The following is a 17959-nucleotide window of genomic DNA, read 5'->3' as shown; positions in this document are numbered from 1 at the left end:
TGCACTTGAAAAAACATAAAATGCTCTCTAAAGCCACAATTTAAAAAATTAAAAGTGAAGCTACAGACTGAGAGAAAATATTTGTAAATCAGTATCTAGAATACATTAAGTACCCTAAAAAGCCAATAACAGAACAAAATTTAAAAACATATATATATATAATAACTGAACAGATGCTTTCCAAAGAAGATATGTGGACCACAAGTAAGCACATGAAAACATATCAACATTATTAGTCACTCGGGAAATGCAAGTTAAAATACAAAGAGCTACTATTGTAATCCTATCAGAATGGCTGTTTTAAAAAAAATATCAACTGGATGCAAAACAGCTGGGACTCTGATACATTTCTGGTGGGAACAGAAGACGGTTTGAGTTTCTTAGAGTTAAAAATACACTTATTACACAACCCAGTGACCCCACCTCTAGATATTTACCTAAGAGAAATAAAAACCTAATTCCCCCCAAAAAACTCAGTATATAAATATTCATAATGGCTTTATTCATTGTCACCAAAATCTGCAAACTACCCAAATATTCCTTGATGGGGGAATGGATAAACAAACTGCAGTACATCCATACAACGGAATATTGCTCAGCAACAAAAAGAATGAACTATTGATACATACAACATGGCTGAGTCTCAAATGCACTGTGCCATTAGACAAAAGCCAGTCTCAAAATCTACGTACTTTTTAATTTCATTCACATGACCTTCTGGAAAAAGAAAAACTAAATGGACAGAAAACAGATCAGGAGTTTCCGGGGATTAAGAATAGAAATTGTATACGTAGGGGTAACAGGAGAGGTAATGGAACTGTTTTATATCTCATGATGGAATGTTACTCAAATGTTACTCAATGTTACTCCATATCTCAAATGGAATTTTTGAGAGGTAATGGAACTGTTTTATATCTCATGATGGTATGTTACTCTCCATGGTGGCCAAGCTCAAAACTATACATCAAAAAGAGTGAATTTTACAGTGTGTAAAGCTATTAAATCAGAAACAAAAAAAGTTAGTAAGATGCAATGTTAACAAATGGGAAGATTTAATAATATAAAATTAGAAGGTCTTTCCAAATTAATCTATAAATTCAAAGCAATTCAATCAAAATTTTAAAAGTATTTATTATAGGACTTGAAAAACTGATCTAAAATATATAAAGAATAAAAAGCCAAGAATAGCTAAAATAGTCCTAGAAAAGAATAGGATGAGGAGACCCATCCTGCCAGATACCAAGAACTGTTACAAAGCTATAAGAGTTAACATACAGTACAGTAACGATGCAGGGTTAGATGAAACAAAACAGAGCTAAGCCAGAAACTGCATTTTACAAAGCCACTAGCAGGTAGGGTTCTGGTTGCATGTTAGGGTCATCCAGTTAGGTGCATCTGCACAAGACTTAGACTCTAGAAGTGCGGTAGAAGCCATCTTGAGAGGAAGTTGAAAGAAATAGCAAAGGCAGTTGACTATCTCTGCATGACTGGTCACCAATTTTTTGTTTCTGATGTTGAGGAAGTGAATTTCCTGTGTTCAACCCTTTGGGATTGGAAATGCTTACAGTGCTTACTATTTCCTACACTAAATCATAATGAACAAAAAAATTTAAGAGTGTCACAATACAGAGTCAAGCCATAAATCAAAAGAATAAATGAGTATGCATTCATAAAATTGCATTTTTTTTCACCATAAGATTCAAAATTGCTGATTGCAACCACCACTAAAGCAAAAAAATTATTCCATATTACAGATAAAAAAACTTACTCTTAAAAAAACACCAAGTTTAGATATTTTAGGAAATGAAAAAGAACCTTGGCTGGTGTAGCTCAGTGGATTGAGCGGGAGCCTGTGAACCACACAATCACGGTTCGATTCCCAGTTGGGCACATGCCTGGGTTGCAGGCCAGTTCCCAGCAGGGGACACATGAGAGGCAACCATACATTGATATTTCTCTCCTTCTCTCCTTCCCTTCACCTCTAAAGATAAATAAATAAAATCTTTTAAAAAAGGAAAATAAAAAGAGTATTAAATGACATAGAGACAAAAGGAACAATTCAAAGGATCGAGAAATCCAGGAGCTGATTCTTTGAAAAGGTAAACAAAATCAGCAAGCCTTTAACCAGACTCATCAAGGAAAAAAAAGAAAGGATGCAAATTAATAAAATGAGAAACAAAACAGAAATTATAACTGATACCACAGAGATACAAAGAATTGTAAGAAATTACTACAAACAAGGATATGTCAAGAAATTTGAAAACCTGGGTGAAATGGATAAATTTCTAGAAACATAATCCTCTAAAACTGAGTCAAGAAGCAGCAGAAGGCCTGAATATACTGATACAACTAGTGAAATTGAAGCAGTAATCAAAAAACTCCTGGCACACAAAAGCCCTGGACAGGATGGCTTCACAGGAGAATTTTACCAAACATTTAGGGAAGACCTAACCCCAATCCTTCTCAAACTATTCCAAAAATCCAAGAAGAGGGAAGACTCCCAAACTCTTCTGATGAGGCCAGCATTATCCTTATTCCAAAGCCAGATAAAAATACAACAAAGAAAGAAAGCTACAGGCCAGTATCACTGATAAACATAAATGTTAAAATCCTTAGCAAAATATTGGCAAACTGAATCCAGCAATACAAAGGGTTGTCAGTTGATTCCCAGTCAAGCACACATGCCTGGGTTGCAGGCCAGGTTCCCAGTGGGGAATGTACAAGAGGCAACCACATATTGATGTTTCTCTCCCTTCCCCTCTCTAAAAATAAATAAATAAATAAAATCTTTTAAAAGAATCATACACAATGATCAAGTGAGATTCATCCTAGGGAAGCAAGGGTGGTATAATATATGCAAATCGATAAATGTAATATATCACATAAATAAAATGAAAGATAAAAATCACACGATCATATCAATAGATGCTTAAAAAGCATTTGATAAAGTACAGCACCCATGAAAAAAACACTCAGCAAAGTGAGAGTAGAGAGAGCACACCTCAACATAATGAAGACCATATACAAGAAACCTTCAGCCAACATCACAGTCAAAGGGCTAAAACTAAAAGCTTTCCCCCTAAGATCAGGAACAAGACAAGAGGGTTCACTTTCACTGCCTCTATTCAACATAGCATTGGAAGTTCTAGCCACAGCAATCAGCCAGGAAAAAGAAAATAAAAGGCAAACAAATTGGAAAGGAGGAAGTAAGACTGTCATTATTTGCAGACAACATGACAATGTACACAGAAAACCCTACAGACTCCATCAAAAAATTACTCAACCTAATATGTGAATTTGGCCAAAGTGCGAGATATAAAGTCAATATTCAGAAATGGAAGCCATTTTTGTATACCAACAATGAACTATCAGAAACAGAAATTAGGGGGGAAATCCCATTTACTATAGCAACAAGAAAAATAAAATACCTAGGAATAAACTTAACTAAAGAGGTAAAAGACTGTACTCAGAAACTACACAACACTGAAGAAAGAGATTAAGACATAAATAAATGGAAGTATATACCATGTTCATGGATTGGAAGAACTAACATCATTAAAATCTCCATACTGTCCAAAGAAATTTATAGATTCAACACAATCCCTATCAAAATACTAATGGCATATCAGACACAGAACAAATATTTCAAATATTTATATGGAACCATAAATGACCCCAAATAGTTGCAGCAATTCTGAGAAAGAACAAAGTAGAATGGATCACCATACCTGATATCAAAATCTATTACAAGGCCACTGTAATCAAGACAGTCTGCTCCTGGCATAAGAACAGACACAGAGATCAATGGAATAGAACAGAGAGCCCAGAAATAAACCCATGACTCTATGGTCAATTAATATTTGACAAATGGGGCAGAAGCATAAAATGAAGTAAAGATAGTAAAAATAGTCTCTTTCAACAAATGGTTTTAGGAGATCTGGTTCATTATTTCTTTCATACAAAAAAATGAAACTAGACCATGAACTTATGCCACACACCATAATAAAATCAAGATGGATAAAAGACTTCATGGTTGTGACACCATGAAAGTCCTAGAGGAGAACACAGGCAGGAACATTTCAGATATTCCACACAGCAATATTTTCACTGACACATCCCCTAGGGCAAGGGACATAAAAGGAAAGAATAAACAAATGGGATTACAGCAAATTAAAAGGCTTCTGCACAGCTAAAGAAACCATCATCTAAATGAAAAGGGAACTGACCTTATGGAAGAACATATTTGCCAATAATACCTTGGACAAGGGTTTGACCTCCAAACTCACATGACTCAACACCAGGAAGACAAACAATCCAATTAAAAAATGGGCTAAGGACCTGAACAGACATTTCTCCAAGGAGGACATACAGAGGGCCCACACACATATGAAATGATGTTCCATATCACTAGCCATCAGAGAGATTCAAATTAAAACCACAGTGAGATACCACCTTATACCAGCCAGGATGTTCATCATTAACAAAATAACAAACAAGTGCTGGTAAGATTGTGGAGAAAAGGGAACCCTAGTAGAATGTTGGTGGGAATGCAGACTGGTGCAGCCACTGTGGAAAACAGCATGGAATTTCCTCAGAAAACTAAAAATGGAACTGCCTTTTGATCCAGCGATTCCATTGCCAGGATTATACCCTAAGAACCCTGAAACACTAATTCAAAGAACCTATGCATCCCAATGTTCATAGCAGCACAATTTACAATAGCCAAGTGCTTGAAACAGTCTAGGTGCCCCTAAGTAAATGTCTGGGTCAAAAAATTGTGGTACATTTATACAATGTAACAGTACACAGCAAAAAGAACAAACAAACTCCTACCCTTCTAGACCACATGGATGGAACTGGAGAGCATTATGCTAAGTGAAATAAGCCAGGTGGTGAAAGACAAATACCATAGATCTCACCTATAAATGGAACCTAATGAACAAAACAAACAAAGAGCAAAATATAACCAGAGATGTGGAAATAAAGAAAAACTGATAGTGACCAGAGGGGAGGCAGGGAAATGGGAATAGAAGGGGAAGTGCCAAGTCAGCAAAGCTATCATTTATTCAGAAGGGAAGGGCAGATAAAATGCTTCTCAGATAAGGTCAAGTTAAAGAAGTTCACCATCACCCAGCCCTTATTATATGAAATGTTAAAGGGATTTATCTAAAAAAAGATAAAAAAATACAAACAATAAAATGACAACAAACTCACAACTACCAACAACCAAGCCTAAAAAAACAAAAATGAACTAAGCAAAGAATTAGAACAGGAACAGAATCACAGAAATGGAGATCACATGAAGGGTTATCAGTGGGGAGGGGGTGGGGGAAGAATGGGGGAAAAGGTATATGGCATAAGAAGCATAAATGGTAGGCACAAAATAGACAGGGGGAGGTTAAGAATAGTATAGGAAACAGAGAAGGCAAAGAACTTATATGTATGATCCACGGACATTAACTAAGTGGGGGAATGCTAGAAGGAGGGGGTACAGGGCAGAGTGGGTTAAAAGGGAGAAAAAGAATGGGACAATTGTAATAGCATAATCAATAAAATATACTTTTAAAAAGTGAAAAAAATTTAAAAAGATATTTCCATGATAAAAGTTGCCTGTATAATTGGAAACCACAAAAGTCCGTTCACTTTCTGCTTTTATACTTCATTGCGATTTTTTATAATTTCATGTCTTCTTAGGCTATATTTAAATATGCAAATGACTGGCAGAGTGACAACATGATCGCAAGACTTAAATGACTGTCATGCCTTTTATGCCACGTGTTCAGTCTAAATCTACTGTTATTACTCAAGTAAATTTAAAAGTGTTCCAATATATCATGAGTCTTAAACGTGCCCTATTTCTTTTTACTAACCTAATGGCTTAAATGGAGGACATGATAGAGTTTTAAGGAAGTAAAATTATTTGTCATGGGGCTTCACTCCAAAATTGTACATATGAAAGGCCTTTTTACATGAGCATGATATATAATTTTGTACAACAAATCTATCTTAATTTTTTAAAGAGAGTCATTAAAGAAAAAGAAGTCATGGCCAGATAATATACCTACTAAACATATACCTAATGTCCTCTAACCAAACTACATTTTTTAAATTAATAAGTCTTTTTCATAGGAAGAGTCAATGGTGGCATAGCAGATAATGGAAAACAAAGCTTTCTTACAAAAACAAGCCTCACTCAAAAAAAAAAAAAAGGAGGGAAGGGAGACAAAGAAGGAAACAGCCTTTCTCATAAAATGATCTAAAGTAAAAATCAAGAAATCTGCAAGTGCTCCCAGCACACCCTCCAAAGAGGAACCTTAAAAGGGGATGTTGACGACAACCCTCAGTTATCAATTGCCAGAGGTCAGGAGGAGGAGTTTAAATCACTCCTTAACAGCAAAGTACCTTGAAGGACACAGGCTCTGGTGAGAGCACCTCCAAAGAAGCACTTGAACATCTGCTCCCAGGACGGGTTCTTGAATGTGAGGCTGGTTTGGAAATTCCATCTAAGTTCCCCTTTATAATATCCATTGATGTCCTGAAACAAAAATGTTAAAGCAAGTTATGCCATGTATTTAAATGTTTCATTAGTGTAAATATGCAATTGAGAACCTTTGTTATAAGGATTATGTTGCTACCAAAGTTACCCTGATTTCATGAAAAGATGTCTGTGTCTGTGGATCATTAAAACTCATGTCACTGGAGGTGGAAAACATGCTGCCTAGGATGTTAGATTCTGAAAGTGGCTAAAAAAGAATGCACAAGTGAATGCCATCTTAATGGCTCCCAGTGCCTCCAACAGAAACATTTACTGTGTCCCTGGACTGAGAATACCCCCATGGAGCACCACACCTCTCAACCAAGATTCATGTTTTATCATAATGGTTGGCTAAGGACTCTTCTCTCCTGGCTTTGCCTTCCTTGTTGCAGCCTTTCCCATTCTAGCTCAGACTTCAGCCCAGTCTTTTCTCCCAGCTCCATTTCTCATCTTCTCTTTGGTGCCACATTTTCATGGAGTACCTACCTCCAGGTCACTGCCCTTTTTCTATGAATCCCCCACCCCTTCTAAAACTCATGATACTACTTCTGCCCTCTGAATCAACAGAGAGCAAAACCTACTTTCTCTACCAGGGGACAGATTTCCATTATCTGCCTATATACAAGGTCTGACCAGCAAGTATCAAGCCATGTAATATGAAAACCAGAGACATTTATTGAAGAAGATACAAGATACAAGAAACATTGTACATAGGACAATGATGCCTCAGTCCCCTTCAAAGTAGGCACCTTGGGACCTCACACATTTCTCCCAATTGCCATCATCTACCCTGTTATATTTTCCTGAATTTCATCGATGGTCTGGTATCTCTCCCCTTTCAAAAGTGATTTTAGTTTTGGGAAAAACCAGAAGTCTCAGGGCACCAAATCTGGGCTGTAGAGGGGCTGAGTCATCTGGGTGATTTGATGTTTCACCAAAAAACTCTCCATAAGATGTGATGCAGGCGCAGCATGTTATTGTAATGAAGCTGCCAATCACCAGTTGCCCATAGCTGTGGGCTTCTGAATCATTCGAATAGTTTCCACAGAGGAATGTTACAGCAGACTTAATCAACAAGTCTGCTGATGCAGACTCATTGCTCTACTTGCTCAGTCATTTTGAATGGGACAGCCACACAGTGCACATGCTCACTCAATGGTGTCTACCACCCCTACTGACTAATAAATTGAAGTTGTCATTGTTTACACATATGCATTCTAGTCTACTCTCCTTGGCTGCCAGGTTACATCGATGTCATGCAACCTGTTCTCATTATATTAACAATAGCTGGACTTTTTCCAGACAGACCTCATATATCACCAACCTCTTTAACTATTTTCTATATGACACCATCCACAGGCTTCCCACCACTCTAGCAGCTCTATTCCCAGTGCTGCTTTCTGAAGCAGGAAATTTTAGGCAAAGTGGTTTAAACTAGTGGGAGAACTCAGGCATTGAAGGCACGTTGATCCTTCCAAACCATGCCGTTGATCGGGACTGTTCCAGATGAGTTGGATAATATATGGGTGTTGTGCATGCTAAATATTATTAAAGAAATAGGGAGAATTCCAGATTTTGCCTTCTTGATACTTAGCTTTTATTTGAATGAGCATCATCCAACAAATCTTTTCCTATAGTCCTATCAATTATGAATTAAATCATTTCTTTCATAACAAAATGAAGAAAGGCAATTGCATCTGGCCCAGCGAGTATAACAATGTCCTCTCCTCACCCTACAAAATGATTCCTCTTTCTCTGTTTTGAACAGCACAGGCAGAGCACAGGGAAGTTCTAGACACAGGAGGAAGCATAAACATGAACAACTTGATGCTTCTCCAAGGCAGACAGAGGGATGATATGATTTGGTCGCCAACCATTCAGTGTGACAAAGCTGATGCTTAAGGGACCAATAGGTCAACTCTTTCCATCTCAGCAAATGAAAAAGGCATTGATCTCAATGTTATTCAAACTCTGCAAAAGGGTTTGGGCTCAGGAAGGCACTGACATTATTATTGTGGAATGACAGATCACCCTGGCTTGTCATGTCACAATCAAAAAGCATAAGGCACTGAAAGGCCAAATGCCTTCTAATGCCCTAAGCAGCTTGTCAGTGGAGACTTATGGCAGCTCACGGAGGGAGCCGTGAGGGGAAAGCACACGCAGAGCTAGTATAATGCATGTCAGTCACCGCAGAGGCCCAGGGAACGGTCAGTGATGAGGATCAGCTAAAAGGCCCGTGAAATCTTTCAATTTCCTTTAGAAATAGGTCTATTCTATTATTTTTGCTCCTGGAAATAATAAATTAAATAAAATACAGTTCCCAGGGTGAGTGGGAATGCAACTGACAATCTTTGAATTTGGCCATATAGAAAAAGTATGAACAAAGGGCATTGCATTAGGACCTTACAGATGGATTTGAGAGTTTGAGAAGAAATCTCAATAGCCTCATAGAAGTGCCACAGGAAAAATGAAGCACTGCACAAAAAAAGAAAGCAATCAAATGATAATAAAATACTCATAATACATAGCACTAAATGTTTATTTAACCAAATACTGTGCCTTAATTATACTGAATGTGTGAGGGGAGGAGTGTGTAAAAGGAGAAGCACTATGAGAAATCTAATCTGTCACAATAGAAAGGCTAAGAGAACGTCCAAAAATTGATAAAGCCAAACAACAGTTAAATAAGCACCGTATTTACAAGGACAGATGGTTGCCCCTGGAGAATGAGACTGAAGTTTGCTTCTTTCTTCTTCCATTGTAAATTTTATATTACAGTTTGATATTTTATATTATATTACTTTAATAAAGGCAAAACCTAATTTTAAAAATAATAATATAAAATATTAAATCTCCAGTGGGCTTGAAGGAAAACTAAAGACAATTTACATAAGTATGAAGTTAATGGCTTATCAAGCATGACAGAGAGAGCATAAATGAAAATGAAAGAGCCTAATAGATCTGGTTACTATTTAACGCTCTTGGATGCCAAACCCCACCTCCAAAAAACACTTCAAGTTAAATTAAAGGCACCTGAGAAACTGGGGAAAATGTATACAACATAAATGATACACAAAAGTTGATACATTTACATATTTAAAGCGCCCTTATCAATAAATAAGAAAAAAATTCCAATATAAAACTGGTTAAGGTCATAAAGAAGAAATTCACATACCCCTCAAAAATTATCAGTATCTTCTAAAGAAAAAAACAAGCCCAACATCTCTATTTACAGAGATATATAGAAAGGGACCTGAAAGAAGATCACAAGTCAAAGAAGTAACAGAGGTGGGTTACGGACTGATGCCTTGGTGGATGTTCTTGCATCTTTTTTTTTTTTGACTTTTTGCTTATCTGTATTTCTGGTTCCCTTTTCTTTTAAGTATATCTTGAATTTTTAATTAAAGAATTTATTTATGATAAAATTTTACTAGATTAAAGTGTATTCAAAAATAAATAAAAGTCACCCATTATACATCACCCTGAGCTAAATATTATTGGCACATTTCTGTTTTGAGCTATGTCTTTTAAACAAAATTGGCCTTGTAATTTCTCACTTAACACTGTAGGATGACCATATCCTTATTACACTAAAGACTGCATTAAAATAGAATATTATGCCCTGGCTCATGTAGCTTAGTGGATTGAGCATGGGTCTGTGAAGCAAAGGGTCACCAGTTCGATTCCCAGTCAGGGCACATGCCTGGGTTGCAGGCCAGGTCCCCAGTATGGGACACATGAGAGACAACCACACACTGATGTTTCCATTCCACTCTTTCTCCTTCCCTTCCCCTCTCTCTAAAAATAAATAAAATATTTTTAAATAGAATATTATTTACTTTATGATATACCATTAAATAAACAGATATATAACCAGATTATAAATTATAACAAGCCACTATAAACATATACAAAGTTTTTACACCATTCATTTCAAACAAGGTTAAACTTTTTCAAACAGCCTTTTGAGAAATGCAACTATTATGGATAATTTAAAACCAAAATGGGGACACATGGATGCTGTGATCTGATATTCCTTGGATGAATAGCAGAATCAAAAGAAAATGAATGCTCCTCTGTTTAGTAATAATGAATAGTCAACCTAAAGAAAAAAAAGTAGCTTTACATTTATTTTCATAATTTTAATGTCTAAAAAATTATTTCACAGTAGTTCTTTTAAGTTTATATACTCATTATATAAGAAATACATCCCAGACTTCTGGTCAAGATGGAGGTGTAGATAAACACACTGCCTCCTAGAACAAGTATTAATGCCTGCTTGAGTGTGGTTGGTAGGTAATAATATGGGCGTAATAATTTACAGTTCTTAATTTGAATATTTCACCTAAAATGTCCTATGGTGTGCTTGAGTGTGATATTGTTATGTTACATAATTACATGCTTATATCATATAATAAAAGATTTTTGTAATAAAAAGGGGTGTCATTTGTGCCATATCCTGTATAGCAAAAAATATGACTATAAAACAAATATCACCCAGAACTGTCAGAAAATCGATCTGTATGGAAGTCCAACACCCAAAGATTTTAAGAAGCCACATTCATCCAGGCAGGTAGGAGGGGCAGAGACATGCAGAGAGCAGAGAAGTGCAGAGAAGTGGTTAGGAATGGAGAGGAGCAAAAACACAGAACAGGTGGTCCTACACCCACATGTGGTAGAAAAAAATTGGGAGGGACACCTTAGGAGGGAGGGATCCCAGTCCCAGACCAAACCACCCAGCCCAGGGTTCCAGCACCAGGAAGGTAAGTCCCTGTAACTTCTGGCTATAAAAACCAGTGGAGGTTGGAGTGGTGGAAGAAACTGCAGGATTCTCAAGAGACTCCCCTTGAGGGTCTGCAAAAACTTAGGACTCGTGCAGACCTGCCCATTCTGGGATTCAGCACCACAGCAACAGCTGGAAGGGCATCAGTGTCATGTAGGGGGAAAGTGAAGTGACTGGCAATGGGTCAAGCGCTGGGAGACAGCTTCCTCCTAGACAAAACTCCAGAGGCCAGGCAGTGTCTTTGTCCCCTCTCTGAGCCCTCCCTCAACACAGAGCAACAGAGCAGTGACACAGGTTGCCCCACCCTAGCAATTACCTAAGGCTCCACCCAATCCAACTTACAGGTACGCTGTTCTACAACAGGCCCTGCTACTACGGGAGTCAAAGCAGCTCCACCTAATGTGCAGAAACAAACACAGGGAGGATGCCAAAAGGAGGAGACAATGAAGTATGGCCCAAATGAAAGAAGAGAACAAGACCTAAGAAAAAAAACTAACAGAAACGGAGATAAACAACCTTTCGGAGACAAAATTCAAAACACTGGTTATCAGGATGCTCCAGGAACTCACTGGGTACTTCAACAGCATATTAAAAGACCCAGGCAGAAATGGAAGTTACATTAAGTGAAATAAACAAAAAAACTATAAGGAACCAACAGTGAAGGGGATAAAGCAGGGAATCAAATCAACAATTGGGAACACAAGGAAGAAAAAAGCATCCAATAAGAACAGCAGAAAGAAAAAGAATTTTTAAAAAATGAAGATAGGCTAAGGAACCTCTAGGACATCTTTAAACATACCAACATCTGAATCATAGGAGAGTCAGAAGGAGAAGAGGAAGAGCAAGAAATTGAAAACTTATTTAAAAAAATAATGAAAGAAAATTTCCCTAATCTGGTGAAGGAATTAGACATACAAGTCCAGGAAGTGCAGTGAGTCCCAAACAAGATGGACCCAATCAGGACCACACTGAGACACATCATAATCAAAATGCCAAAGGTTAAAGATAAAGAGAAAATCTTAAAAGAAGCAAGAGTAAGGCAGAGCGTTACCTACAAAGGAGTTCCCATAAGACTGTCAGCAGATTTCTCAAAAGAAACATTGCAGGCTAGAAGGGACTGGCAAGAAGTATTTGAAGTGATGAAAAAGCAAGGACCTACAACCTAGATAACTCTCTCCAGCAAAGCTATCATTTAGAGTGGAAAGGCAGATAAAGTGCTTCCCAGACAAGGTAAAACTAAAGGAGTTCATCACCTCCAAGCCCTTATTATATGAAATGCTAAAGGGAATTACAGAAGAAAAAGAAGATCAAAACAATGAACATTAAAATGGCAATAAATTCACAACTATCAATAAATGAATCTAAATAACAAACTAAGCAAACAAGAAGAACAGGAACAGAATCATAGATATGGAGATCATTTGGAGGATTACCAGTTGGGAGTGGGAAGGGGGAAAATGGAAGAAAAGATGTAGGGATTAAGAAACTGCCCAGTTAAAGGGACATTGAGAATCCTCCCTATTTATGCCCAAGCCATGACCTTTATTATAAGAATGAAATACCAGCATGCTGTCTCCCAGGGAGAGCTGGCCCTTCTCCCCAGGAGATTAGTACTTTTAATATTTAACTGTCCTTGGGGAGAACTAGCTCTTGTCCCAGAGGGAACTGTTGGTTGGTTAAGTCACACATGACCTTTGGAGCGTTGCCAGCCACTTTTGTCTAAAAGATATTAAATCACAGCCCCCAAAGTAAGACTTTGGAATTTCACCCAAGGGAAGGACGCTTTGCTCAGATCTTTCCCAGTTGGACCCCGAATGCTGTCTCCGGGATTCCCGAACATCTATGTTCGGATGTTGGTGAACTCCTGTCTGGTAATGTATGACCTTGATTCTTGCTTTCACTTTGTTCTTGCTTAATGAAGTGCTTAGTTATTCATATTTGACTTGGAGTTTTTATTGTCTACAAATCTGAACCTCCAAATTAAGTGGCCACAATCTTTTACATGCCCCTTAAGAGCACATAAGCACAAATTGGTAGGTACAAAATAGACAGGGAGATGTTAAGAACAATGAGAGAAACAGAGAAGCCAAAGAACTAATATGCATGACCCATGAACATGAACTAAGGAGGGGGACTGCTGGAGGGAAGGGGGTACTGGGTGGGGGCAAAGTGGGGAAAATGGACAACTGTACTAGCATAATCAATAAAATATATTTTTAAAAAAATACTTGCCCATGCCCTGGCTGGTTTAGCTCAGTGGATTGAATGCGGGCCTGCGGACCAAATAACCGCGGCTCAATTCCCAGTCAGGGCACATGCCTGGGTTGCACACCAGTTCCCAGAAGGGGACACATGAGAGGCAACCATACATTGATATTTCTCTCCCTCTCTCCTTCCCTTCCCCTCTAAAGATAAATAAAATAAAATATTTTTTAAAAAATACTTGCCCGTGAGAGGGAGGGAATCAAATATAACTGAAAAATATAAACGTCTTTAAAGTCGAAATTCCCCTTGCCCAAGAACCACTATTAACAGATTTTTGTAGGTCTCATTTTCTTAGGCCCATGCAAATTTTTATCCTTTGTACCAACCTACTGTTCCACACTACAAACAAATGGCATGGTGCTTTGCGGCTTGCTTTTTCACACTTAATATATTTCAGAGACTTCAGTGTCACATACAGATAAAATTTACATTTTTTAAGGTTTTGTTTATTTATTTTTAGAGAGAGGGGAAGGGAGAGAGAGAGGCAACATCTATCAGCTGCCTCTCACTTGAGCTCCAACCCCGAGATGGGCCCTGCAACCCAGCACATGCCCAGATAGTCAACCTTTGGCTTTATGAGACAATGCCCAACCAACTGAGCCACATGGGTCAGGGCAGATGTAGCATTTTTTAATTAGCTCAATTAGATTGAATATGGAGTACTTGCTATTAAAAGCAGTACAAAGATTCAATCAAAATAAATCACAAACCTAAAAAAACTTTCTCTAAAATATGTGTGCTTGTGGGTTAGGCAAAGATTTGTTAGATACAAAATTTGTTAGCATGATTCATAAAATAAAATATTGATTGAAATGCATCAAAATTTAAAATGTCTGCTCTTCAAAAGGCACTGTTAAGGAAAACAAAACCCAATATTGAGAAAAATCTTTGCAAAACACATACCTCACAAAGGACTTGTATCCAGAATACATAAAGATGTAGCAAGATCCAATAAGAAGAAAACAAAAGATTTGATCAGAAAGACCACCAGAGATGTGGATGGCAAACCAGCAGGTGAGACCTTCAACATCATTATTAGCCACCAAAGAAATGAGAATTAAAACCACAATAAATACCAGTACACATTTGAATGGTGAAAAAGTTTTTTTTTAAATAACAATACCATATGCTGTCAAAATTGGGGAGTAACTGGAACTTCCATATATTGCTTGCGACAATGCAACAGGACATATTGCAGAACGGCTTGGCAGTTTCTTATAAAGCTAAACATACACTTACCATATGACTCCACAATCTCATTCCTAGGTATGATTAGTCACCCAAGATATGAAACTTATATTCATACTTAAACCTGTACATGAACGTTTATAGTAGCTTCATTAATAATTGCCAAAAACTAGAAACAATCCAAATGTCCCTCAACTAGGGAATAGGTAAGCAAACTGTGGTACATCCATATAACGCAATACTACACAGCGAAATAAGGAAGCAAAAATTGATACAAAACACGGACAAATCTCGGCTGCATTATACTAAATTGAAAGCAGCCCGATTCAAAAGGCTCTGTCGCGTTGGGCCAGTTACAGGACATTCCGGAATTCACAGAACTGTAGGGAGAATGAGGAGTGGTGCCAGGGCTGGGGGCAGGAGGGGTTAACTACAAACGGGTACGAGGGAATTCGGGGAAAATGATGAAATTGTTCTGTATTTGGATTGTTGTGGCAATTATGTGTTGGTCAAAGCTCATCGAGCTGCACATTAAAAGGATGAATTTTACCGTATATAAAGTATACCTTAGTTTTAAGTTAACCTTTTTTACAAAGTTTTGTGTAGCTGTATTTATTTATCCAGAAGATAAATCAGAATCGCGTAAAGAACATTTGCGTTTCAAATTCTGGGAGTCTGCCAAATTGTTCTTCAGAAACATTGTACCAAATCACACTACTACCAACAAGATATGATGAAATGAAAATCTCTTCCCCCAGACTGGACTGGGGTCAACCTGCTTAACCTCTAAGCTTTTTTCATCTTTGTCAGTCTGGTGCCAAAAAGCATCTGGAGTTTGACTTCCATTGCTCTAATTACGAGAGAGGTTGAACCTCTAGTTAATGGTCTGGTCACCTTTTATTTTTACTTTTTCGCTGAAATGCCTATTTTCATAGTTTGCCATTTATGGTCTATTTTAAATGGCTGATGATTGATTTTTATATAAATTCCAGGACGCTGGCTAGACGAGGCTCCCAGGCACACCCTCCCCAACCCCTCGAGACCGCCCCCCAGCCTCCCACTGACCCTGCCCCTCTCCCTAACAGCCAGTCTCCGGGCCGGCGGCAGGACAGGACTCCGCTCCGCTCACTCATTGGCTAGTCGCTCCGCTAGGAACCAGCTCCTAACGTGTGCGGTTCCTCACCTTCCTGGAGGAAACTCTGGGAGCTAGTCGCCAGTCGTCAGAGCACTGAGGGCTCACAAGCGCACCGCTGACACTCGCAGCATCACCCACTGTCCCCCAGAAAGGACAGAGGTCTTTCCTACTACCACAGCTACTATGCAGGTAAAAGGAGCTGCGGAGCCAAGCGCCCCCGTTTCTGAGAACGCGGTTCCCCTGGCAACCAGAGACGCGATGCATCCAGTCTCGCGATAAGAAAAAGGGGCTGTACCATCCCGACTAGGAACGTAGGGGTCGGGGCAGCGGAGAGCTGACGGAACCCCAGGAGCTGGGACAGGTCAACTGTCTCCTGTTCCCGGAGGACTGTGTGGGTGGAGAATGGTTTGTTCGGATTTAGGTCGAATTCTGAACTAGGGTGGCTGGGCGTTTGTATGTCTCTCCCCTCACTATCAGTATGGTGCGTGCCCTGCAGGTCCGCTCCCCTCTTTGGGCTCAGTTTCCAACTTTGTGATGAAGATAGTAACATTACCTGCTCACAAGGTTGTTGTGCAGCTCCAAAAGATCATGTATGTGAAGTTCTTGGTAAAGTTTGAATGCTGTGTAAATTAAAAATAGTAGTTACACAAATTGGGCTACAGTCCAAAAGCGGTAATAATTGCTATTTGTCATTCCTCTGATTCTCGGTGCGTGAGATTCACTGAGTCCACAAACTGATTTTCGTCATCCTTAGTACAATGAAATACCTGCTTTTTTTTTTAAGTCTGTACTAAACGTTTACAATGCATTTTCACATACTTGGCCCCTTTATCCTCGTTTTAGGTAGGTATTCTTTAAGTGTTTTTCAGCAGAGCAAATAGACAAAAGTTAAGTGAATTACTCAGCCAGAACTCCAAACTAGGGCAGTGCTGGCTGGCTGTAAATACGGCCATATGCGGCTAAATCTTGCCTTTCTATCTCCAGCTCAGACTTCTCCCCTGAAGTCCACATTTTTGTATCTGACTATGTCCACGTGGACACCTCCCCCAAGATGTAAGAAGCACATCAAACTTTACGTGACGGAAAAACAATCTTCTCCAAGTCCCCTCCACCACCAAAAACCTCTGATCCATCTCGGTAAAAGGTTACTCCTTCCTCCCAGGCGCAGCCCAAAAACCTTGAAGTCATCCTCCATCCTCTTCCTCTCACATCCTAAATCAGGTATCAGTCCTAGCAGCTCTACATTCAATATACAGGGGCCCGCAGAAGTAAGGCCTGCTTGAGTGTGGCTGGTAGGGTAATAATATGGGTGTAATAATTTACAGTTTTCATTTGAATATTTCACCTACATTGTCATATGGTGTGTTTGAGTGTGATATTGTTACAGAATTACATGCTTATGATTGTGTTAAGAAAAGATTTTGTAATAAGAAGGGGTATTATTTGTGCCAGACCCTCTCTATCCAGAACCCAACCACTTCTCACTGCCTTCAATGCTTCCATCCTGCCTTCGTCTCATCTTGATTTTGCTAGTAACCTTTTTACAGTTGCCTTCCTCACCCCAACTGCTTTTGAATAGTAGCCCAAATGATTCAAAACCTATGTCAAACCATGTCACTCTCTGCTGAGGACTCTCCATGGTTCCCCATTTCTCACAGCATCCTTACCATGCCCACCAGGCCTAAAGGACCAGGCCCTCCACTTTCAGACCTCCAGTCCTCTCCTTCTTCCCTGGTACACGTTAGTCCAGCCTCACTGTCCTCCTTGTCAGTGTTTCTACACAGGAATTTCTTTCCCGTCTTTCTCAGGAAATTTATGTTTTTCCCAGTGTTATGTGTTTTTTTTTAATCAATTGAGAAATCAGGAAAATGGAAGAAAGTATCCTAATTCTCCTATGAGAATTAAACCTTAACAATCTACATAGAGATGTTACTGAAGAAATCCACTGATGCTGAGTTCAAAGCAAGAGGTTTTGAGAAGTTGAGGTCAGCATCCCAGAATCTGGGACAGGAGCACCTGGGAGAGATACGATCATAATCTGACTGCTTGGAGC

General features: G+C 38.8%; 1 protein-coding gene across 4 annotated transcripts in view; it reads right to left on the bottom strand.

The window, feature by feature from the left end:
* The window catches only part of FSIP1 (fibrous sheath interacting protein 1), a 205051-nt gene extending 188880 nt beyond the window's left edge, over positions 1-16171 (bottom strand). For 2 of the 4 annotated variants that reach the window (XM_037056099.1, XM_037056102.1), the window contains exons 1-2: positions 15955-16171; positions 6403-6535 (exon numbers count right to left, since the gene is read on the bottom strand). In XM_037056099.1, the coding sequence (XP_036911994.1) occupies positions 6403-6528 (126 nt within the window). In that variant the 5' untranslated portion in view covers positions 6529-6535; positions 15955-16171. Of the gene's footprint in view, positions 1-6402; positions 6536-9710; positions 9793-15938 lie in introns of those variants that run through there. The other 2 variants (XM_037056100.1, XM_037056101.1) reach the window with 2 other exon arrangements.
* Positions 16172-17959: the final 1788 nt, after the last annotated feature.

This window comes from Sturnira hondurensis, unplaced genomic scaffold (assembly GCF_014824575.4).
Source record: "Sturnira hondurensis isolate 20B ecotype Veracruz unplaced genomic scaffold, ASM1482457v3 Scaffold0008782, whole genome shotgun sequence".
NCBI lineage: Eukaryota > Metazoa > Chordata > Mammalia > Chiroptera > Phyllostomidae > Sturnira > Sturnira hondurensis.
This window is presented reverse-complemented; position numbering and strand designations above follow the sequence as displayed.